This window comes from Gobius niger (assembly GCF_951799975.1).
Source record: "Gobius niger genome assembly, chromosome: 14".
Taxonomy (NCBI): domain Eukaryota; kingdom Metazoa; phylum Chordata; class Actinopteri; order Gobiiformes; family Gobiidae; genus Gobius; species Gobius niger.
In genome coordinates, this window is record NC_136865.1 from 1,479,966 (window position 1) to 1,506,287 (window position 26,322).

The window sequence follows — 26,322 nt, forward strand, 5'->3', positions numbered from 1 at the left end:
ATTTTTGAAAAAAATACTGTAACTGGGAGTTTTTTTTCTCTACCGCATTCAAATGATCCTCTAACTCGAACAGTTAAAGACTTGAAAATCATGTTGACTCTCATTTGAGTTGATAGTTTAGAAAATCTGAGAAAAATGTCATTTGCATAATCATTTGGAATGTGGTGTATGTGTGTTTGGGTGTTTTCCTGTTTGTACAACTATGAAAATGAGTTTTGGGAACTTTGGGAACAATAAGCGAGGAAACACATGACACACTTGTCTGTATGACAGTATGAAAGCTTTTTACATTTAATTTATATCTTAATTTTTAACCCTGTGACCACGTTCTCTCTTCCAAAGTGTACCAGCCTGATGATGTGTCACTTCATTCAGGCAAATCTGAATGATCTGGTTTCATTTGATCATTTCTTCTTCGGCAGCTGAAGCGCTCTGATCTGTTTTTCCTGGATTTTGTTCAAAAACAGTAGATCCAGAAAGGGCCTCCATATGTTTAAAGCCTATAAACCATCACTGGGCATTTTCTGAGCAGTGCTTTACTCAAACCGCGTTTATTACTACACACTTGATATGTTAGCATGTCGTCAGCTAAAGAGGAAAGCTCCTATAGTCCTTTTGGCATATTTAATTTGTACTGCTACCAGTGCGGGGCGCGGCAACTAGAGTCACAAACCAACTCAGTCCTTGGTCAAAAAGGGTCTCTTCACACACACAAATGATTTAAGTTGGAAAACGTAAATAAGCATACTGTGTCAATCGCAAATCTAATTGCGACTGAATTTTCCCCAAACCGTGAAGTCCGAACATGCTGTATTCTTCAGTCATGTTCTGTAGCCTTGTTGAGTGTCTCACCTCCAGACGCTGCTCTCTGCGTCCCCTCTGCATCGTCGGAGTGTCCCGCCGCTGTCCCCTCCTGCGGTCCCCTGTCCTGCTGTCCCTCGTCCTGCTGCTCGCCGCGGGGACATTCCGGATCCTTAACCGCCATCACCATCCTCCTCTGCTCCCCTCTTTCCGCTCGTCCTACCACTGCTACGCTAATGATATCGCCACAACAGTAACGGTCCGAGCGCCGTGCCCTGCTGCACTCCGCAGACGACCTAAGGCGGAATTAGGACAGAGGAGACAATAGAGAGATTAGGAGCCGAGGGGGTGTGAGGAAAGCAAGGAAGGAGGCTGGAAGGCTGGGAGAGACGCAGAATTGGAAGTGTGTGGAGCGTGCCTGCATCAGCCTTCAGAATGCAGGCTTTAGTTGGGACACATGCTCGGTTATTAAAGTGCTCATACATAATCCGACAATCCGGTGCGCTCCGGGACAGCCCCCACCTCACCCCCACCCTCACCCCACTCTACCGTCACACGCGAGCTGGAGCACACTGGTCAACAAAAGCCCTGTTACTGATTTAAAAGACATTTCTGGGCAATTTTATGGAAACATCACGGCCATCGCCCACTGCTCCTCACAGGTCGCCCCCAGCAACATGGATCAAATGAGGACAAATTTCCCTACAGAGACAATAAAGTGCTTTACATTGAGGTATCTTATGTCCAATGGATAACAATAAAATTACAATAAATATAGAACTTAATATGAAATATCAGAAATGTCAGAGTTGGCAGTCCAAGGTTTACAGCTATGGTGCAGATGATAGTGACACTGACACAGAGGTTATCGGCCATGAATTACTTTACAGTAGAGTCGGACATCGGTGAGGATGAAGGAGCTGCTCCTCTACAGTCTGTTCTGAAGGAGCCGCTCCTCTACAGTCTGTTCTGAAGGAGCCGCTCCTCTACAGTCTGTTCTGAAGGAGCCGCTCCTCTACAGTCTGTTCTGAAGGAGCCGCTCCTCTACAGTCTGTTCTGAAGGAGCCGCTCCTCTACAGTCTGTTCTGAAGGAGCCGCTCCTCTACAGTCTGTTCTGAAGGAGCCGCTCCTCTACGGTCTGTTCTGAAGGAGCCGCTCCTCTACGGTCTGTTCTGAAGGAGCCGCTCCTCTACAGTCTGTTCTGAAGGAGCCGCTCCTCTACAGTCTGTTCTGAAGGAGCCGCTCCTCTACTGTCTGTTCTGAAGGAGCCGCTCCTCTACGGTCTGTTCTGAAGGAGCCGCTCCTCTACAGTCTGTTCTGAAGGACCTGCTCCTCTACAGTCTGTTCTGAAGGAGCCGCTCCTCTACAGTCTGTTCTGAAGGACCTGCTCCTCTACAGTCTGTTCTGAAGGAGCTGCTCCTCTACAGTCTGTTCTGAAGGACCTGCTCCTCTACAGTCTGTTCTGAAGGAGCCGCTCCTCTACAGTCTGTTCTGAAGGAGCCGCTCCTCTACAGTCTGTTCTGAAGGAGCCGCTCCTCTACGGTCTGTTCTGAAGGAGCCGCTCCTCTACAGTCTGTTCTGAAGGAGCCGTTCCTCTACAGTCTGTTCTGAAGGAGCCGCTCCTCTACAGTCTGTTCTGAAGGAGCCGCTCCTCTACAGTCTGTTCTGAAGGACCCGCTCCTCTACAGTCTGTTCTGAAGGAGCCGCTCCTCTACAGTCTGTTCTGAAGGAGCCGCTCCTCTACTATAGACATTTTGAACACATCTCTGCAGCAGCTGTGGTCCCAACATGCCTCAAAGAAAAAAACACCATCATTCCGGTGCCAAAGAAGTCCCCACCCTCCTGCTTTAACGACTCCGCCCAGTAGCACTCACTCCAATTCTTATGAAGTGCTTCGAGCGGCTCGTCATGGACCACGTCAGTTCTCCCTCCCGCCCTGGACCCAGACCCGTTTGCTTATTGGTCCAAACGCTCAACTGAAGATGCCATCTCCACTGCGCTTCATACAGCCCTCACTCACCTCGTTAGATGCTGTTTTTAGACTTTAGCTCAGCATTCAACACTATAATCCCACAGCAGCTAATACACAAACTGCTCCACCTGGGGGTCAACACATCACTGTGCAACTGGCTGCTGGACTTTCTGACGGGGAGACCACAGGCTGTACGTGCCCCCTCCTGTTCACTCTGCTGACCCATGACTGCGCTCCAAAGTACGACTCAAACCTCTTCATCAAGTTTGCAGACGACACAACAGTGGTGGGCTTCATCAGCAACAGAGACGAGTCAAACTACAGGAGTGAGTGAGCAGTCTGGCCATGTGGTGCACACAGAACAATCTCTCTCTTTCGAAGAGGACGGGTCCTGCATGCTCATCTCAACAGTGCTGCTGTGGAGAGGGTGACCAGCACTAAGTTCCTGGGTGTGCACATCACAGAGAAGCTCTCCTGGACCATGCACACTACATCACTGGTCAAGAAAAGTTTCAGCGTCTCTACTTTCTCTGCAAGTTAAGAAGAGCCAGAGTCCCAGCCTCCGTTATGTCCAACTTCTACAGAGGGACTATAGAGAGCATCCTGACCAGCTCCATCACTGTGTGGTTCTTCTACAGAGGGACTATAGAGAGCATCCTGACCAGCTCCATCACTGTGTGGTTCTTCTACAGAGGGACTATAGAGAGCATCCTGACCAGCTCCATCACTGTGTGGTTCTTCTACAGAGGGACTATAGAGAGCATCCTGACCAGCTCCATCACTGTGTGGCACGGCGCCAGCACCGCCTCCTGCCAAAGGAGCCTGCAGTGCATCGTGAGAGCAGAGGAGAAGATCTGCGGAGCCCCTCTCCCTTCTCCCCTCCACCGTCTCACCCGCAAAGTTGACCCTACACACCCATCACACAGTCTCTTCAAAGTTAATGCCTTCAGGGAGGAGACTGTGGAATGCACGGGCCAGGTCCAGTCGCCTGAAGAACAGTTTCATATACAAGGCCATCGGGAAGCTGAACTCCCTGCCCTCCCTCCCACCCCTCTTCCCTCACCCCCTGCTCCACAATCAAGGATGAGAGAAACATAATTTCAAATCATTCAGATGGTTTGACAAATAAAAAAATGTAATTGAATTGAATTGAATTTTCAAAATGAACATTATAGTAATCCCAAACGTGAAATCAGCAGATATCCTTCTTAATGGATGTGGGCTTGGTGCAGAGACTCTGATGAAAGCAGGTCAAAGGGTTCTCACCCCTCAGTCTATGGTCAGTGTGTCATAATGTAACTGCTCTTACGTAAGAGGGAGGAGAGGGGGAGGTGAGAGAGAGGAGCAGGAAATGAGCAGGGGGGAGGAGAGGAGGGGGGTGAGGAGGAGAGGGGAGGAGCAGGAAATGAGCAGAGGGAGAATGGGGGGAGGAGAGGAGGAGGAAATGAGGAGGGAGAAGAGAAGAGCAGGAAATGAGGAGAGAGAGGAGAGGGAGGAGAGGCAGAAGAACGGAGGAGGAGAGAGGGACAAGGGAGCAGGCGAGAGGGAAGAGGGAAAGATGGGAGACAGGGAACATGGGGAGAAGAGAGAGAGAGTGGGAGGAAAGGAGGAAGTGGGGTAGGGATGTCACGGTAACCGGTGTAGCGGTAAACCCCGGTTAAAAATTTTGACGGTGAAAATGACCGTCTTGTTTTGTGTTTTTATTATTATCTCGGTGAATAACCGCACCCGCGGTGTCGGCACGGTGAGCCTCACCAGCCACCGTCTCATCTGCTGCAGTTTCCGCGCATGCGCACTTTGTTGTTTGCCCAAACAAAACTTTCTCGAAGCTGGAATCATGTCCGACACGACAGCGCGCAGGATCTCTCAGCCTCAGAGTTCAGTTTGTGGAGCGTGCAGGAAAAAGTGTCTCCAAATGCAGCAAGACTTCGAACCTGTGACTCACCTGCGTGACCCTCTCCACAGCTCTATAGCAGGAAGCTAACGTTAGCGTGACCGTCTCCCACAGCTCTATAGCAGTAAGCTAACGTTAGCGTGACCGTCTCCCACAGCTCTATAGCAGGAAGCTAACGTTAGCGTGACCGTCTCCCACAGCTCTATAGCAGGAAGCTAACGTTAGCGTGACCGTCTCCCACAGCTCTATAGCAGTAAGCTAACGTTGGCGTTTTAGCTGAAATACTGATGTGGGACTTTGGGTTGAAGGAGAATGTAACGAGTCGCCTCATAGTGCGGCTGCAGCGCCACCGCCAGCATAAGCCGTGTCCGGATACCTCCGCATGATGGCACAATGCGTTACGGGGCTCCCGGTGGCAGATTGCAATAGATTCACTCTCACCGCAGTTTTATGAATTTAATAATGATGGCATTTTCCCAAATCTGCAAAGCGAAAGCTCACTGGAAGGACAACAACAGTTTTCCTGATATAGACGGTTTATCTTCGTTTCTGACGCTATAATAGCACATGTAATATCCTCGAAACATCAACAACACATCGTTATAGTTCCTTTACTTTGATGTGAAAAGGCTTTGTCTGTATTTTTTTATGTAACAAGCACTGTTAAACTTTTTTGAAACGATTTCAGTTTGTGTAGGACGATCAATGCTTTCTGAACATATTAACACATATTAAAACAAAATACCTCGATAATACCGAGAACCGTGATCATTTTGGTCACAATAACCGTGAGGTAACATTTTCATACCGTGACAGCCCTAAAGTGGGGTAGAGGAGAGGGGGAGAAGAAGAGAAAGAGAGGAGGTGGGGAAGAGGGAGAGGGGGAGAAATGAGGGAGAGGAGGAGGAGAGGGAGAGAGTCAAGGAGGAGAGGGGGAAGGGAGGTGGAAGAGTTTGAGTATAGTTCAAGTATATTTTGCACATACTCTGTGTGTGTGTGTGTGTGTGTGTGTGTGTGTGTGTGTGTGTGTGTGTGTGTGTGTGTGTGTGTGTGTGTGTGTGTGTGTGTGCGTGCGTGCGTGCGTGCGTGCGTGCGTGTGTGCGTGCGTGTCAGTAGCACCTGTCGGCCGCCGCGCACTGTATTCTTTGGTTTATTTGACTGTTCAGGTTTCTTGTACTTTGAGTACTAGACTGGGACAGTTGCGCTCCGTAGATCCCACTAAGGCTTATAAATGTTATATATGCATGAGTGTAATAATAAAGTCATTTTAAGAAAACAGGCTTTAAGTTTTGTAATGTAATTCCTCGGTTTATGATCCCTTCACAGACTTCGGTATCTTCTAGTGTTGCACCTTACTAACATTTTAAACTTGATTTTGATACAATGAACAGAAAAAAACAACACTCAATACCAACTGTCAATGCTGTTGTATTTAGGTGCAGGACAGAGCATTCATTCAAAGCACCGAAATAATTACATTTTCCCTTGATTTGAGATGGTAAGTAAAAACAAAACACAGTGCACTTAATTTTGATAACTTGACAAAAGATATGTATATATGTATATATATATATATGTATATATATATACATATATATATGTATATATATACTGTATATATGTATTTTGTTTTCTTTTCTTTACCTTTATTTTAAGTAAGACATACAGATGATCATAATGTGTTTGTTTTCTCATTTTCATCAATGCAACAAAACTACCCACACTAAAAATATATTTGGAGCTCACAAATTCCACAGTGCTAAGCCAAAGACATGGGAATACTAAAGAGGGGCTAATGTTGCTAATGTTGTCATCTGTCCACTAAACAAAAAAGGAGTTGGCAGTTTTGATAAGAGTGGATGTATTTGAGTATCAGAAGGTTGCACTGTAACGGCCAGCTGTCGGTTGATGTCATGTTTTTAATCTTGGCTCCGCTGAATCGGAGGAAGCAGGGCTAGGCTAGTTAGGCTCTAGGCACGAGGATTACTGTAGTTTAATCCTTCCATATAACAGGCAGCATCGTCCCGTCCATGATAACCACACACTCACTAGGCCCCCACTCATTGTACCACCGCTGTGCACAGCTAATCCTCCCCATCCACAAGCCCCTCCCCCTGTTCCATAGCTCCTCCTTCCATCCCCTTCTTTCAGGACATGTGTCCCTCCCTGGGAACTGTCCCGTCATGTTGATGCCTGTTTAGGGAGTCCCTGCTGAACACACAAAGTTTCAGTTGGTTATGTAAGCGTGATTTCTTATTTTCCCTGACACTTCATAAGCAGCTCCAGTCCGTCTGCCACCTGCCCTGCGGGGTTTGCTCCTTTCCAGAGCTTCCAGAACTCCTTTGGATGAGTCAGAATGATTTGTGTTTTGACAGGTGTATTAAGTCTTTCTGCAGCCACAGAAGTGAGCTGTGCAGTTTCAAGTCCCTGAGGAGTGAAGTGTCTGTTCATCTCAGACAAACATTTAATGAGCATCACTGACGGCACCTGTACTGTTTGCATTACAGTTGTGTTCTCTGATGGTGAGTGGAATGTGGACTGTGAAGGCTTCTTTAGACTCCAGGGGAGTTTGCAGGTGAGGTGAACATGAAATGTTGAAATGATGTAGTTAATGAAATGATTTAGATGTGGCAAGCCTATAAAGGAAAGCTAATGTTATGTGGTTAATGTTATGCTAACAGCGGCTTATGCTAGCAATAGGCAGTCTGTGAAAACCATATCTTAACCCCTGGCTAATCTGTGTTGGACTTCCTATGCCTGTTTCAGGGGGCTGCCTTCAGTCTCCTCGCACACATCATGTTTGGCCCTGGGGAGAGTTGTCCCACAATGAGCCCTGGTCCGCCCTGTTCGCCCTGGTCGGCCCTGGTCCACCCTGGTCCATCCTGGTCCATCCTGGTCCATCACGCTGACCCAAAGTCAAAATGCAGCACGAATAGTTAAAGGTCCTATATCATGCAAAATCGACTTTTTGGAGCTTTTAGCCATGTTGTTATGCTATTTCCTTATCAAAAACACCCCCAGAGTGGTTTGTGGCTTCATTCACGCAGCTCTCAGTAATCCTCCTGAATCCTGCTCTCTGAGGCTCCGCCCTCTCCTGGTGAACGACTGAGTGTTCAGTTGTGTCGTCACAGCGGAACGGAAGTGCTCGACGTCTGTAAAGCAATGTCTTAATTCTATGCTTATGGCCGGATTTTAATTTGTAAAACAGCGTTTTATCAGAAAAAAAAAAAGGATGTGCCCGAGGTGCTTCCAGGTCAGCTGTGGCCAAAACAAACACATCCCTGAGCGTCTGAACAGATCAGTCATGTTTGCGCTGCAGCTGAAGATGGAGCTCGTTGCAACTTATTCTGGTTGTTTTTCTGTGACTGTCACTGATGGATGTTTGGTGAACCTTCGCCTGAATCAAAGTGGATTAACTTTTATAACCAACGCGAGTCCCATAATGTAAACAGCGATGGACCAGAGGGTGAGTCAGTCCAAACGCGGGTTAGCATATTAGCATGTGTGTTAGCCATTTATGAAGCTGTGTTGCAGATGTCAACTCCGTATAACTGCATTGTGAAGTGTCTTCACTTATTGCTGTTTATTTATATTACGGTAAAGTTGTATGTGCGGAGAGAGGGGGCGGAGTTAACTGAATCGAAGCGTTGTGTCTTCTGGGTTTGAAAATTACCTCCAGAAAACACTTATATGTATCACAAAAATGAGTGCTCAATAGCGGTAGAGGTACAATCATTCATATAAATGCCTATACTTAACTTTGGAATGGCTAAAATAGCAGGATATAGATCCTTTAATGAGTGTACTCGGACTGAGCCTCTGACACCCAAACGGCCAGGGGTCTACAACCTTCATTTTGCCCCCTCTTCTGCCTAAGAAAAATAGCTTTATAGCAGAAAATAATGTCCCAGTTTATAAGTTTTTATCTTTTGTTACGTGTTACCTGTTAATGCCGCGGATACAACAAACAGAAGTGCAGTCTGGATGTGCTGACCTACTTTAGAACAGCCCAAATGAAACAGTGACCTGTGCAGGCCTATTTGTGTCCTTCCTATATTTGTGTCAAATTAAAATAAAAACTAGCTCACTTTAATATAAATAAAACATTTGCTGCAGCTTAGTAGCTTTTAAGAAGTAACCATGCAATTAGGAGCGGGTGTGTCTAGTAATCTAATAATATTAAACTTCATGTTTATTTTTTTTATTTTTTTGTCAAGGCCAAAGGGAGTTATTAGAAGGCTAAAGAGCCGCAGGATGCAGACCCCTGAGAATGACAATTAAATGGTAGATGGTCACAATTATATTGTGCTTTTCTCCCCACATTAAACACTCATAGTAAAGTGCTTTACATCAAGGTTATGGTTATTTATTTTGTCATTACACAACAACTGTGTCTCTGCATTTGGCCCATCCTTTGGCGACACTACCTGTTGGAGCAGGTCTGGAGGATTCTCCTACTGTACATGTGCTTAGTGGCACAGACACAGGGAGAACATGCACTTTTTGGTTATGAAGCACTACCGCTAACCACTGTGGCGTCAGAGGAACCACATACACTGTCATTGATACACCAGGCTCCGACACGGGTGAAGAGTCTTGCCAAAGTGCACCTGCTCACGACCCGCTCTACTCTCTGCACCACTTTCGCTATAGTTTTTCCCACAGTAATCAAAGAATCACATTTTTGACGTCTCCCTCGACACTCCGAGAAGCGCGTCCACCATACGGTATATTTTGGTAAACCAGGAGCTTGGACACGTTCAGAGGGTAAGTATGTGTGCTCGTCCTGATTAAAGCAACGTGAAGGACAGTTACAGTAGTTTAGGAGAAACAAAACATTGTATCTAAACCAAAGCAGATAATGAAGCTGTGAGTAAAGTTGAAGGCTGTGAAATATTCATGTGTTCATGGGTGCATCATTTATATTAGCAGTAGTGCTAATCTTACTGCTCAAAGGGAATATACCTAATTTTGAACCTTTTTAGTCAGAATGTGATGAAATGGGTATTTTTATCACGGTCGTCCTTCGGAGTCACTATGTGACAAAAAAGGCAAACCCATTTCACATATTGACTATTTGGGTTGAACATACACAAATAATATTACGTCACAGATTTCACATTTTTCACAGATTTCACTGCAGTGTTTGACAGGATGGATTTATTTTATTTTATTGGGACAATGCACATTAATGAACATTTGCATTGAAACAACAAAAACAGACATTAACATGCCGGATTATAGCCACAGGGCTAATTTACATCCAGATCCTAAAACAAATCTCTCATTGATGTCCATGTTGGCATCAGAGGCACAGCCCTAAAATGGTTCAGGTCTCATCTTGAAGAGACCTTTCTTACAGCTCAGAAAATGGCCCACAGGTGAGTGCCACAGGGCTCTATATTAGGTCCGTTATTGTTTACTTTATACTTGCTGCCCCGTGGATCAATTAAAAACCAAAGATACCTTTTCATTGTTTATCCTGTATGCCTTTTGCTACTGCCACCAGTCAGCCAGAAAACCTGATGTGAAATAGGTTAGATGGATCTTTTAAGTTGGACCAAGCCTTGAGCTGGAGCGTGTCATTCACCCACTCACTCGTTTGCGCCGGCCTTATATATATTTGTATATATTTCTGACCATTTTTGCATTAGTGGACTTTTCATATATTTATGTGTGCCCCTTTGAGAAGCAGTTGTTTGAAATGTGCTTCAACCCCTGGACTTTGAGAATAATGATACTATATATATACTATATATATTGCACAGTTCATAGAGCATAGAGTGTGTGTGCTCTCTCATGCACGCTCCCAGGTTCATGCACTCTCAAAGACGTGCACTTTGATTAAAGTGCACTTTCCGCCTCATAAAGAGCCTTTCAGTGAGCGCTTCCAGTCAGATCAGCAGACAGCACTAGGACATAACAAACATCACAGGCAAATACTTTCAAAACCACGAGAGTCCCAGCCGAGGGCCACAGATTAAACATGCAGGGCCACAGGTCAAAGGTCAGCGCAGCTCAACACTGTATTTAATCCAGTTTCAAACCCTTCTCTTGCCTTTATTTAGGCTTTTAACCAAATATTCCTTTTTGAGGTTTTAATAGCGTTGATAGCGATGTAAGCCAATGTATCCTGAGGGCCACATCTGGACACCCCTGCTTTAAACTGTTCTTTTACATATTACATAAAGGCAGATGCCCTTCCTGTCGTTAAAGCAAAGGTCAGTATGCATTACATGATGTTTGGGACTTCATTGCCTATATTCACTTGTATTTAGTACTTGGTTTCCTGTATCTGTATTAAGTCAGACTAAATTATAAGTTATAACATAGGCCAGAATTGACATTTAATCTCAAACTTCACTGCCCTTTTTGAAACACACCCTGGAGCTTCCGACAGAAAACTAAAATAAGTGCATTATCTAAAATGTACCTGAATTATTGACATTAAACGGCATGCTAACAAATCAATGGCTTTGAAAAAGCTGAGGACACTTTTGTATAGGGCTGGAGACCATTACACAAAAACAGAAAAGAAGTTTATTATTATATTCCCCTGGTATTGAAAAAGTATCAAAAGAATTGACTTTAAAGACCAAGTTTTGATGCAGTTGGTCAGTCACAGTCACAGTCACAGACACAGACACAGACACAGACACAGACACAGTCACAGTCAGACACCGTCACAGACACTGTCACAGACACAGTCACAGTCACAGACACAGACACAGACACAGACACAGTCACAGTCACAGACACAGACACAGACACAGTCACAGTCAGACACCGTCACAGACACTGTCACAGACACAGTCACAGTCACAGACACAGACACAGACACAGACACAGTCACAGTCACAGACACAGACACAGTCACAGACACAGACACAGACACAGTCACAGACACAGTCACAGACACACACAGACACAGACACAGACACAGTCACAGACACAGTCACAGACACAGTCACAGACACAGACACAGTCACAGACACAGACACAGACACAGTCACAGACACAGTCACAGACACAGACACAGTCACAGACACAGTCACATACACAGACACAGTCACAGACACAGACACAGTCACAGTCACAGACACAGACACAGTCACAGACACAGACACAGTCACAGTCACAGACACAGACACAGACACAGTCACAGACACAGTCACAGACACAGTCACAGACACAGACACAGTCACAGTCACAGACACAGTCACAGTCACAGACACAGACACAGACACAGTCACAGTCACAGACACAGACACCGTCACAGACACAGACACAGTCACAGACACAGTCACAGACACAGTCACAGACACAGTCACAGTCACAGACACAGTCACAGTCACAGACACAGTCACAGTCACAGACACAGACACAGACACAGACACAGTCACAGTCAGACACAGACACAGTCACAGTCACAGTCACAGTCACAGACACAGACACAGTCACAGTCACAGACACAGACACAGACACAGACACAGACACAGTCACAGTCAGACACAGACACAGACACAGTCACAGTCACATACACAGACACAGTCACAGACACAGTCACAGTCACAGACACAGACAGTCACAGACACAGACACAGACACAGTCACAGTCAGACACAGACACAGACACAGACACAGTCACAGTCACAGTCACAGTCAGACACAGTCACAGTCACAGACACAGTCACAGACACAGTCACAGTCAGACACAGACACAGACACAGTCACAGTCAGACACAGACACAGACACAGTCACAGTCACAGTCACAGTCAGACACAGTCACAGTCACAGACACAGTCACAGACACAGTCACAGTCAGACACAGACACAGACACAGTCACAGACACAGACACAGACAGACACAGACACAGTCAGACACAGTCACAGTCACAGACACAGACACAGACAGTCACAGACACAGTCACAGACACAGTCACAGTCAGACACAGACACAGACACAGTCACAGTCAGACACAGTCACAGTCACAGACACAGACACAGTCACAGACACAGACAGTCACAGACACAGTCACAGTCACAGACACAGTCACAGTCAGACACAGACACAGACACAGACAGTCACAGACACAGTCACAGTCAGACACAGACACAGTCACAGTCACAGACACAGTCACAGACACAGACAGTCACAGACACAGTCACAGTCAGACACAGACACAGTCACAGTCACAGACACAGTCACAGTCACAGACACAGACACAGTCACAGTCAGACACAGACACAGACACAGTCACAGTCAGACACAGACACAGTCACAGTCACAGACACAGACAGTCACAGACACAGTCACAGACACAGTCACAGACACAGTCACAGTCAGACACAGACACAGTCACAGACACAGACAGTCACAGACACAGACACAGTCACAGACACAGTCACAGTCAGACACAGACACAGTCACAGACACAGACACAGACAGTCACAGACACAGACACAGTCAGACACAGTCACAGACACAGTCACAGTCACAGACACAGACAGTCACAGACACAGTCACAGTCAGACACAGTCACAGTCACAGACACAGACACAGTCACAGTCAGACACAGACACAGACACAGTCACAGTCAGACACAGACACAGTCACAGTCACAGACACAGACAGTCACAGACACAGTCACAGACACAGTCACAGACACAGTCACAGTCAGACACAGACACAGTCACAGACACAGACAGTCACAGACACAGACACAGACACAGTCACAGACACAGTCACAGTCAGACACAGACACAGTCACAGTCACAGACACAGTCACAGTCACAGACACAGACACAGTCACAGTCAGACACAGACACAGACACAGTCACAGTCAGACACAGACACAGTCACAGTCACAGACACAGACAGTCACAGACACAGTCACAGACACAGTCACAGACACAGTCACAGTCAGACACAGACACAGTCACAGACACAGACAGTCACAGACACAGACACAGTCACAGACACAGTCACAGTCAGACACAGACACAGTCACAGACACAGACACAGACAGTCACAGACACAGACACAGTCAGACACAGTCACAGACACAGTCACAGTCACAGACACAGACAGTCACAGACACAGTCACAGTCAGACACAGTCACAGTCACAGACACAGACACAGACACAGTCAGACACAGACACAGACACAGTCACAGTCAGACACAGACACAGTCACAGTCACAGACACAGACAGTCACAGACACAGACACAGTCACAGACACAGTCACAGTCAGACACAGACACAGACACAGTCACAGACACAGACAGTCACAGACACAGACACAGTCACAGACACAGACACAGACACAGTCACAGACACAGACACAGTCACAGTCAGACACAGACACAGTCACAGTCACAGACACAGACACAGACAGTCACAGACACAGACACAGTCAGACACAGTCACAGACACAGTCACAGTCACAGACACAGACAGTCACAGACACAGTCACAGTCAGACACAGTCACAGTCACAGACACAGTCACAGTCAGACACAGACACAGACACAGTCACAGACACAGACAGTCACAGACACAGTCACAGACACAGTCACAGTCACAGTCACAGACACAGTCACAGTCAGACACAGACACAGACACAGTCACAGACACAGACAGTCACAGACACAGACACAGTCAGACACAGTCACAGTCACAGACACAGTCAGACACAGTCACAGTCACAGACACAGACACAGACACAGTCACATACACAGACACAGACACAGTCACATACACAGTCAGACACAGACACAGACACAGTCACAGTCACAGACACAGTCAGACACAGTCACAGACACAGACACAGTCAGACACAGTCACAGTCACAGACACAGACACAGACACAGTCAGACACAGTCACAGTCACAGACACAGACACAGACACAGTCACATACACAGACACAGTCACAGTCACAGACACAGTCACAGTCAGACACAGACACAGACACAGTCACAGTCACAGACACAGACAGTCACAGACACAGACACAGTCAGACACAGTCACAGTCACAGACACAGACACAGTCACATACACAGACACAGACACAGTCACATACACAGACACAGACACAGTCACAGTCACAGACACAGACACAGACACAGTCACAGTCACAGACACAGACACAGACACAGTCACATACACAGACACAGACACAGTCACAGTCACATACACAGACACAGACACAGTCACAGTCACAGACACAGTCACATACACAGTCACATACACAGACACAGTCACATACACAGACACAGACACAGTCACATACACAGTCACAGTCACATACACAGACACAGTCACATACACAGACACAGACACAGTCACATACACAGACACAGTCACATACACAGACACAGTCACATACACAGACACACACACAGTCACATACACAGTCACAGTCACAGACACAGACACAGACACAGTCACAGTCAGACACAGACACAGACACAGACACAGACACAGTCACAGTCACAGACACAGTCACAGACACAGACACAGACACAGTCACAGACACAGACACAGACACATACACAGACACAGTCACAGACACAGTCACAGACACAGACACCGTCACAGACACAGTCACAGACACCGTCACAGACACCGTCACAGTCACAGACACAGTCACAGACACAGTCACAGACACAGACACAGTCACAGACACCGTCACATACACAGTCACAGTCACAGTCACAGACACAGTCACATACAGTCACAGACACCGTCACAGACACAGACAGTCACAGACACAGTCACAGACACAGACAGTCACAGACACAGTCACAGACACCGTCACCGTCACAGACACAGTCACAGACACAGACAGTCACAGACACAGTCACAGCCACAGTCACATACACAGTCACATACACAGTCACAGATACAGATACAGATGGTCTGGAGATGTAGTAGATCAGTGGAGTTTGGAGACTTTAAATATTTCATAAGGAATGATGCAAAACATGTCGGAGGAGTGACCTAGATGTTTCACTGACTCCCAGTTAAAGTGAGCTGGATACATCAGAGTAACACATGGTCTCTGAAAGGACACAGCCATAAACACGTTCAGTCCTCCCAGGTCTGACTGACGGAGCGGTGTTTCTCAACCAGGGCCATGAGAACGACTCAAGCATTTGCAATCTTTTATTGTGTGCTGCAGGACTCAGTGGAAAACCAGTCTGTTTAGACTGAGACAGGATTTGAGAGTCTTCTATAACATTGGAGTGATGAACTTGTCAGATTGAGGCTTGGCTGCGGGCAAAGTCCCAGATGCTCTGCTTTTGAGCAGAAAGTCAAACCCGCCCCCTCTCTCTCTCACAGCAGGATTTGACGAGGGATCATTCAAGATAAGAATTATAAAGTAAGTATTACTGCCAGATTCCACATTCTCCGCGTTCGCCCCGTTCCACTCCGCCCCGACCTCCGCTGCTAATCTGTTGCTATTTTAACCGTTAATAAACATCCTACGTCGCCTCTCCGCCTCGCCACGATAAAAATACGGATCCTCTATTTTCAGCCCCATGAGCGCCGGCCGGATCAAGCTCCACAGTTCAGACGCACCTGACGGGAAAGAGACCGGCAACAACATCCAGATTTTCGAAGTAAATACCCTCAGGGCGGACTTTACTTTAATGAAAATGTCACTATTTCACACAATATAACATCGATATTTCCCTCTGTGGAGTTTGTAATCACAAAAACAATCACATGACCCAATTAAGCTTCTGTTGCTCTCATTCACTGAACTTTTTTCTGTCTCTCTCACGCACGCAGGAGTGGAGAGAAATACTTGTGAGTGAAAGAGAAGTGTCTTTCTCAGTGGTTCTTTCATGTTCACCGAACCCTTCTTAATTGGCGTGTCATCAGAATCACATGAGTCGGGCGTGTGTCTTGACCTCTGAACCCCTGAGACTGACTCACCGAAGCCAGGTTAAGATCCACTGGCCTAGCTTCAACGCAGTCCCCTCTGTAACCGGAGTTTACAGCTCGTCTGCTCTGCTAAATAGTTGTTTATTATTTTATTAGACGACCAGGGCGGACTGAAGAGGAGGCAGTGGGTGTTGATGTCGCAGGCCTGAAGCGGGGTGGAGCTGAGCCAGCAGGCGGAGGATGTGGAATCCTGGTATTATTTTTTTTTCATTCTATTCAGGAAACACTGAAAAATATAATAACTCTAGTCCAAATACTGTTGCATTGGAGTTAGGGTATGAAGGATTTTTATACATATTTCATTTTCATTTGTTATTGAGATAAACCACCACCACATTTACATGAATGTCCTGCACTGACCTGCACTGGGATTTAGGGAAATATATATATTTTCCTTTGATATAAAGATGAGAACTATTGAATCATTCTGTGATCAGGGCAAATGTATCTGGTTGCCTCACAATTTGGGCAGCAATGTTCCCAATTAGTGAAGTAACCCGTGGACCCCGCGGGTTGTCCGCATACTTGGTTGGGCCACAAAATTATTTGAACGCAGGGCGGGTTGGGGCAGGTAAAAAAAGGCCGGTCTCGTCCGCTCATCATCGCCGTATGAGCCGATCACTGCATTGAGCCAAGTCTAATCGCAACATCTCTACAGCAGGTTTCTGACGTAAATATACAGTGCCTCTCGAAAGTATTCATACACCTTGAACTTCTGCACATTTTGTCATGTTTACAACCCTTAACATAAAGATTTTTTCATTTTATTTTTTACTGAACATTCACACACAAGTAACAGACAACTGTGAAGTGAAAGCAAAATGATACATGATTCTTTTATTTTTTTTAAAATAGAAAAGTGAAAAGTGGGACTTGCATAAGTATTCATACAGCATGAATGAATACTTCGTGGAACCCCTTTTACTGCAATAACAGCACAAGTCTTTTGGGGTCTGACTCTACAAGATTTGCACATGTAGAGACTGACATTTTAGCCCATTCCTCTTTACAAAACAACTCAAGCTCTGTCACATTAGAAGGAGAGCGTTTGTGAACAGCAGTTTTCAGACCTTTCCTCAGATTTTCAATAGGATTTAGGTCAGGACTTTGACTGGGCCATTCTAATACATTAATATGTTTTTATTGAACCATTCCATTGTAGATTTAGCTTTGTGTTTCGGGTCATTGTCCTGCTGAAGGTGAATCTCCGCCCCAGCCTCAGTTCTCTTGTGACTCCAGCAGGTTTTCCTCCAAAATGTCTCTGTATTTGGCTCCATCCATCTTCACAACTATTCTTACAGTCTCCCCAGTCACCGCTGAGGAAAAGCAGCCCCACAGCATGATGCCCCCCCTTTCTTCTTCCACTCGTCCATGAAGGCCAGATTTGTGTAGATACGACTTATAGTTGTCCCATGTACAGATTCCCCCAGCTCAGCGGCAGGACTTCACAGCTCCTCCAGAGTTATCTTGGGGCACTTGGTTGTATTTCTGACCAGTGTTCTCCTTGTTCGGTCTAATATTTTAGGTGAACAGCCGTGTCTTGGTAAGTTGGCAGTGGTGCTTTACTCTTTCCATTTCTGAATTGAACAGTTGCTCCAGGAGATGTTTAACTCTTGGGAAATCCTTGTATAACTTAATGCTGCTTTAAACTTCTCCACAGCTTTATCCCTGACCTCTCTGATGCTCCTTGGCCTTCATGATGTTGTTTAGTGACCAATACACTCCGACCACAGCTCTGAGGGCCTAAAAGAACAGCTGAAATTATACTGAGAGTAGATTACACACAGGTGGCCTCTATTTAATGGTTAGGCCAAGGTGTGAACATTATGGAGTCATTAGGAATGTTTTAAAGGCAATTTAATGCACTCAGAAAATGTTGTATGAATACTTATGCAAGCCCCACTTTTCACTTTTCTATTTTTTGAAAAATAACGGAATCATATATCATTTAGCTTTCACTTCACAGTTGTCTGTTACTTGTGTGTGAACGAACGTTCAGTAAAAAAGTCAAAATAAAATCTTCATGTTTAGGGTTGTAAACATGACAAAATGTGCAAAAGTCCAAGGTGTATGAATACTTTCGAGAGGCACTGTAACTTTCATAAATCAAGCAGCGTTTAGTCTTTGTGTTACCTCTGCCCTGGGCTCTGACAGGCTGAGAGAGCCTCAGGCTTAGACCCTCCTATACCAAGGACAAACTCAAAACCCAGAGGGAGAAAAGAGAACCACAAGGAGAGACCCATGGGCGGACTGAGGAGCAAATGTCAATCCTCCTGCCCGTCCCATTCCTCCCCTCCTCCCTCTCCTCTCCCCCTCCTCCTTCCTCATCTGCCCCGGCCTCTCCCCCTCCCTCCTCTCCCCCTCCCATGGACGGACCCTGCAGACATGTGTATGTAGGTCAGTTGGCTGTGCTCTAAGAGGATTACTGCACACACAGAAGATGGACATCTACACATCATCATAAACAGTTCACACGGAAGAAAATGCTTTATTTTTTTTAAATCAAATTTTAGGGGAAATTTGCCAAGGTCATTTTGGTTTGTTTTTTGTAAAGAAAAAAAAAAGTTTTATGTAATGAATTATTCCCAATGATCAGAGTTAAAGGTACATTATGCAAGTTTTTATGTGGGAAAAAAAGTTGATATTTGTGTTTATTTGACCTTGTAGTGACCCGGCTGTACAAGTGGTCAGTGTGGCACCTTTACTTTCCATCACAGTGGTCTCTACAACGCTCCAGGATGTAGGTTTTCTGTTGAGAGGCTCTATCAGCAGAGAAATCCTTCCAAACAGCTGATCCTGGAGCGTCCTGGAGACCACTGTGATGGAAAGTAACAGTCGCCTTAAGCTGCACATGAGGAAACAAGCATGTCTGCCTCGGTTTGCTCTTAGTGCTTTGATTTCACCTATCACTAAAACATGTACAATAGGGCCCCTTCATCCTGGATGAAGGGGGAGTGTGAGCCAGAGGAGCCCGTTGGAGCAGATGCTCTCAGCTCTGTCCTGACAGCTGAAATGGTAAATGACTCAACTTATTTTCTACCTTCATCAGGCCCAAAGCAAGGTGGGTGAAGTGTATTACTGTGCAAATAAGACATGAAATACAGTACCTCTTTAAGTAGTCTAAAAATGCGAGAAATAGTGTCAGTATTTCAATGTCCTGTCAGAACATCCCACTTGGTCATGTATAATGTTAAACAGTGATTCACTGCTGGTGGGTCGGGACCCAAAAGTGGAACCATTTTCAGCGAGTCTATAGAGAACTTTTATTCAATATTTTCCATGAAACTGCATGGAAGCCCTAACTGTGTCTGTTAAAATGAATGTTATTGGGTTGTTTTGATAAAAGGGAAATCTACTGCTTGTTCAACAAAAACTTGTGGAAAATACAATATTTTATACAATATATGACAAATTACAGTTTTATTTGGGTCCTCGGCTTGTCATCCGAGGGTAGTGGTGGGTCCCAAACTAAGCCCTGCCACCTGAGAACCACTGATGTAAAACATTGGCATTTGCAGAAAATAGTTCTTTACTTTAGGCTACAATGTTGAGGTTCGGCCCTTGGGTCTTTTGGTAATATGAAAATCGCCCTCCACGACGCAAACTTGCCTTCCCCTGGTGTACACCTTCGGGAGGCGGGATTCGAACCCCCAACCTTCCGATCACGAGACAACCCGCTCAACCTCCACTGTCGCCTAACACCCGTCACAGACCTGCCCTGAGGCGTGGACCCATGGGTGCTCCAGTGCTCTCCCACAGACAATAACAGTCTCAGGCCCCCCAAACGGAGCCTTCGGAATTTCACACGAGCTTAGAGTCAAAGGTCAATACATTGGCAGAAGGCATTTTGAGCACCAAAAAGATCAGAAAAAGTGTGGAGCATATTGACAGGATACCAACTCATGACATCAGCAGAGCATTTGGAGATTCATAAACTCTTCTCCACAAAGAAAAGCCCGGCGTGACTGAGAGTCTGGCCAAACAGTAAACAGACCAACACAAAGGACTGCTCAAACACGCATTAAATGACAAAATAAAACCCGTCTGCTGTTAGAATGTGAAAGCCCAAAAAGTGACTGAAGAATATGGAGCTTTTAGTAATGCTAATTCCAGTAATTATAGAAACTTTGAAATATTTTGGACTTGGCCAACGCAACAAACAAACGTAAGCCTTTTGGCGCCGATAATGACAGTAATGTGCCAGAACCTGTAACTAGCAAAGCCAAAGCAACTCAGAGCTGCACTTATGTTGTTATGATCTTCGTCATTCAGCCGTAAACAACTGTTCTCCGCTGATTGCAGGTTCTGATGAAGGCCTCAGCAAAATGTTCAAGTCAGCTCTAAACGTGGAGCGGCCAGTATTCGAGTCCATCCAGCCTTTGAAACATCTGTATTAGATCGTTCCTGACTCGAACATTCGAGCTCACGTCTTTTGATCAGCAGTGGTCACGTTGGTGATGACTCTCAGCACTGAACACCTTGTACTTCTGGACACTTCAGGTCGGTGACAGCGGCTTAAAATGGCAGCACTGGTAAATAATGGATTCCTGATGACTTTATGCTTGATTGTTCCTCACTCTTTGACAGTTACTTTGTGTCTTTTCTTGTCAGCTCACTTTAAGAGGCCTGCATCCCTCTAACCAGATATTAACTATTTGTAACTTAACTTTTCACATGTTTGTTCCTTCCTATTTTTGTGTGAAGGAAAATGGCTGCATTATAAGAGGCCTTCCTATAATTGTATATAAATGTATTTTTAATTGTTTCTGGCAATATTTACACTATAATTACAGATGTTCTTTAATATGCACTGCCCCTATTAAATAAATAAATAAAATAAAAATGAAAAATAAAGAACTCTGCTCCTGATTCAGACCCTGGACCTGCTTTGAATTAACTTCCTCTAGTTACAAACATCACAGTCCTCAGTTGTACACTGTTTGAAGTTTGATAAAAAGACAGAAAAAAATAACAATATGGTCAAAACACTCAGTTGCGTTTTGTGACATAGTCATCTGCTCCATAATGACAAAAAAGGCAAAATCTGTTTGGTAATATTGGAAGCTAAGCTGCCATTTATTATTGCTGTAGACTTACTTTACAGAATGTGGACTGCACATTCCCTTGAAGTTAGTCGTGACCAGACAAAGATGAAAGACAAAGTCGTGCTTTACATTGCACTATTCGTTCACCATACTCGGTGGTGGTAAGCTACTATTGTAGCCACAGCTGCCCTGGGGTAGACTGAAGGAAGCGAGGCAACCAGTCTGCGCTATTGGCCCATCCGACCACCACCACTCACTCACTAAATGGTAAATGGTCTCAACTTATATAGCGCTTTCCCACCTACATTAGGCACTCAAAGCGCTTTACAGCAAGGATCCACTCACCCATTCATACACACCCATCTCATTCATACACCAGTGTACGCAGATGTGAAGTGTCTTGCCCAAGGACACAACGACAGTGTGCACTTTCAGGAAGAGGGACCTATCATCTGCGCCACGGTCACCCCTACATTCGCTAGGCTTCCTGGTGTTCCCAAACGGTCTCCCATCCAAGTACCGACCAGGCCCTTCCCTGCTTAGCTTCCAAGGTCTGACGGGCTCAGGCAGAGCAAAGGCGGTATGACCACACAAACCTTGTCCTGATGTGGATCAGGCCTGTCCCTGCAGCTCAGCCCTAGTCCTCCTCTGCATGAAGAGAAAGGCTCATCATTTCACAAACACACAGTCTTTTTTTGAGTTTGAAACTAATCTGAGATGGTTGAGAAGAACACGTTTGTTGATTGGATGTGGAATGACCTTTCCCACCTGATGGATTTGAGGGTGGTACAGGAAGACCAGCACCTCACTATCAGGGTTTTCTGTGTCCAAAACAAACAGCGGCTTCAGCCTTTCACTGATAAAACAGCGGAATAAACAAGCCTGGGTTCACCGCTCTCTGCTGTGTGTAGCCCGAGGAGCTCTGCTGGATGGAGTGCTCTCCTAAATGCTAACTGGCATGAATTCGTTAGGACATGATTCTCAGGACATTATTGGCAGGACATTATTCTGTGAGGACGCCCAGAATGGAAATCTATAGCAGTGTCTGGCTGGCCCCGAGCCACACTTTACAGCCAAATCACATTAGAATTGAGTGAACAGGTTAAAAGAAGTGTGCCTGTCAACAGTTAGTCATTATGAGGGCTGGGTACCGTTACACGAGGCCAGTATGGTATTGGGAAAAGAAGTGTAGGTACCTCTGGTATAGAAAAAAAAGGGTATCGAAAGCAGATACCAAAAAAAAAAAGATATCTTTAGAGACCAAGAGTTGATGCTTTTGGTGTAGGGGCAAGCCATTACAAACCAGAAGGGTTTTAAGAACTCTTCCACAGAAACGTCAATGTTCCACTGACAGCAGTTCCTCCAGATATCATTCAGAGCAAACTTTGTTACATCTTTCCTCTGTGATTGAGACGAGTTTAGACGCTCATCTGCTGCTTTGGCAGAAGACTACTCGGAAGTTGGAATTTAGTAGATTATAAATTAGGGCCATATTTTGTCAGCTTTCTCCCTTAAATTCTTTAGGTTTGTTTCTCGGTCATTAAAATGTCTGACTCAAAAACTGGAACACGGAGGCCTTGCAGGGTGTCTCACAAAACGTAGATATGTTCCTACAATTTGGCCTCAAACTGCATATGTCTGTCCCTAAAAATGAAGGTTTCTAAAACCTGCTGCCAAAGTGAAGTGAGTTTGAGTGTGGACATAAATACCCAGAGTTTTAGGCCAAACGTCCCCACAACTAAATCTGCAGACGTCAAACAGCCTCAAAACTCCAAACCAGACACATCAAAACTGTGTTGGTTTTTTGGTTTTAACAATTGTTGAGGCGGGGTCTGCAGACGCCTCCCGACGACAACAAAGAGCCGTGGGCACATGAGCCCATAGACTGTAACGTTACTACACAGCGTCTGCTGACTCCCCCCCCCCTCACCATAATGACCACGTTCTAAAGGGAATCCATGGTGGGTTTACAGACTCCTCCGACCCTGCTCCGATCGAGCATGTTCCTAAATAGGGCGGGATCCTCTACACTCGAGTAGTTCGGTCCAGAAGCTAACTCAGGCCGTTAGCATGAGAGCTAACGGCCTGTCAATCAAAGTCAGGTCCTCATTACTATACGAGATTTCTAAAATCTACCTGAAAACCGAACGCAGCATTATCACAGGATACAGCTGTAGAAAGTTTAAAAAGGGCGTCAGGCTTTACAGTTATCTAAAACGTGTCTAAAGTGCAATGCTTTCTAATGGAAAACTAGCTTGTACTTACTTTACGTGTCAATAATCTACAGAAAACATTTCAAATGCGTCTCATTTCAAATCTTCAGTTCGTCTCATTCTCATGTTTCACCTCAAACTTACATTGGACATTATTATTTGTGACACATTAGTTACAAAGGAAATTCAAACAATCAGGCAGGAATTCGATTTGAAAAGACACCTCTGGAAAAACCTTCAAAACGTTGTTAAGTCCGAGACGGGACAGTCTCCTAAAGTGGAGATGTTGCCGCACCAATGTGATAAAAATGTACTGTAATGTATTTCAATGTATTTCAATGTATTCCAAAATGAATCTGTGCAGAAACATAATTAAAACATGTTTGAAAATTAGGGATTGTTTTGCTTCCGGCGCTCTCCTCTTAAGGCTTCAAACAGTAATGTAGTAGTGACTGAATAATGCCATCACGCTTAGTCCGAAATATTCCACCTACATAGAAATGTTACAAATTTAGCAGGAAAAGAGAAGAAGTAAACTCGTGCAATGCAGACCCTCCTTTTCCACATCACAGGACTGTCCCTTTAAGTCGCCCATAAAAGTTTAATCTAGTTCAAGCTGAATTGTGCCTGCGCCTCCAGAGCCGGGAGTCATGTCCCTCTCCGGTCTCTGACGCACGGGGCCAGCACCGCCACGCGCCTGTCCGAACAAACCAAACAAACCAAAGCACAGCAGACAAGTCACCGATCTCAACATCCCAACACGTGCGGCCATTTTCGTCTTTTTTACCAACCCGCCAACAGTCTCTTCCTATTCTGAGAGAGAGAGAGGGGGAGAGGGGGAGAGAGAGAGAGCGAGAGAGAGAGAGAGAGAGAGAGAGAGAGAGAGAGGGAGAGAGAGAGAGGGAGAGAGAGAGAGAGACGGCTGCGCGTAAAAGTGTCTCGTCTCCCCGGTGTCTCTCCGGAGGGTGGCACGGACAGAAAGCGAGCCGCTGTCAAACCACTGCCCGCTAAAGGAGTCGCTTTGTGCGGCTTCAGGAGCAGGCGAGCGGCGCGGTGTCGGCGGGGGGGGGGGGGGGGGGGGAGGGAGAGTGCCTGGTTGTCGGTGGCGCTTACCTCTGGGAGACGCGTGTGTGGGAGTTTGCGCTCGGTTCCGTGGCGCGTCCTCGATCCACGGACTGTCAGTCCCCCGCCCCTCCTCGTGTGGGTATAGGTCCAGTCCCGGTCCCGGAACAGACTGCCGCGCGGAGACCTGCCAATCACGAGCCAAAGACCGGCCCCGTGGAGCCGTACGTCACAAAGGGAGGACCAGTGCGCGAGCGAGTCCGGACAGCCCCCTCCACCCCCGCGGAGGGCGGTGGGAGTCCGTCCCAGATTCATTCATATGATAGGTGTGTTTGAGATGCGGTTGTGTCTCGCCTGGATGATCGAGAGTAGCCCGCGCAACGGGGGCGGAGAAAAAAGTCTGAAGCCCATCCGACCCTCCACATGCAGAGAACAGCGAGAGCCTAAGATCACGCAGCGTCTCGTTCAGATATCGCGTTCATTTAAAGTTGATCCTAAATAAAGTCATTCACCTCCGTCTGGGGCAAGTCGGACAGAAATCTCACCGGCACCGAGAGTCTGCAGTCGGCTGTAAAACTGCGTCCGTCTGGCTCATCTCCAACACACCTATTAATGGCCAAGTCTCGCCCATATACTACGCCCTGGAAATCACTTCGAGATCTAAAAAAAAAAAATAATTAAAAAAAAAAAAAGGCCTGCTTAACAAATAAAAGGAAAAACATCCTAAAGTTACCGGACTTTTCCGTTGTCAAATGAATGGTGTAACGCGTAAAGGCGCACGTGTCCTGTAGCTCCAGTAGTTCTACCACAGTGTGAAAGAACAATAAGCCTTCATTATTTGTAAAGAACGTGTTCACTCTTGACCTAGTCCGTGCAGATGATGGACGCCACTAGAGGGCGCAGTTAGCCCGTCTGCCTCACTCAAACTGTCGTTTCCTCACGGCTGTTGTTCTACTAAAGAAAAGAGACTGTGAGGTCTAAGAATCCTAACGTTTTCAAACAGTTGACGAAATATTTGCTCAACTGAGTACATTTTTACATTTTTTGTAAAAATAAATAAAAACAATGAAAAAATGAGTCATGAAAAAGGACTTGGTGAAAGTCCAAACTTCTTCCATAGAATCTAGCATAAAATATGATAAAAGAAAGTTTAAAATGATGAAAGTTTGGTCAGTGTTATTTTAAAAGACAGGACAGTAGGGCTCATTACAGAGTCAAACACCTCTTTATACAACAGTGAACACATGGATTTATTTATCTGTTTGTTTGGCATTTTCATTCACTCTCAAAGACGCTCTCATTCTCTCTGATAGTGTACATGTTTTTAGTGGTAGGGGAAACTGGAGGAACCCCCCGCAGACACAGGGAGAACATGGTCCAC

At 45.7% G+C, this 26,322-nt stretch overlaps 1 protein-coding gene across 2 annotated transcripts in view; it reads right to left on the reverse strand.

Annotated features, from left to right (window-relative positions):
* Positions 1-25,123, reverse strand: part of pals2b (protein associated with LIN7 2, MAGUK p55 family member b) — a 53,275-nt gene extending 28,152 nt beyond the window's left edge. The window contains exons 1-2 of one of the 2 annotated variants that reach the window (XM_079570551.1): positions 24,993-25,099; positions 853-1,097 (exon numbers count right to left, since the gene is read on the reverse strand). In XM_079570551.1, coding sequence (XP_079426677.1) covers positions 853-991 — 139 coding nt within the window. In that variant the 5' untranslated portion in view covers positions 992-1,097; positions 24,993-25,099. Of the gene's footprint in view, positions 1-852; positions 1,098-24,992 lie in introns of both variants that reach the window. The other variant, XM_079570552.1, reaches the window with a different exon arrangement.
* Positions 25,124-26,322: the final 1,199 nt, after the last annotated feature.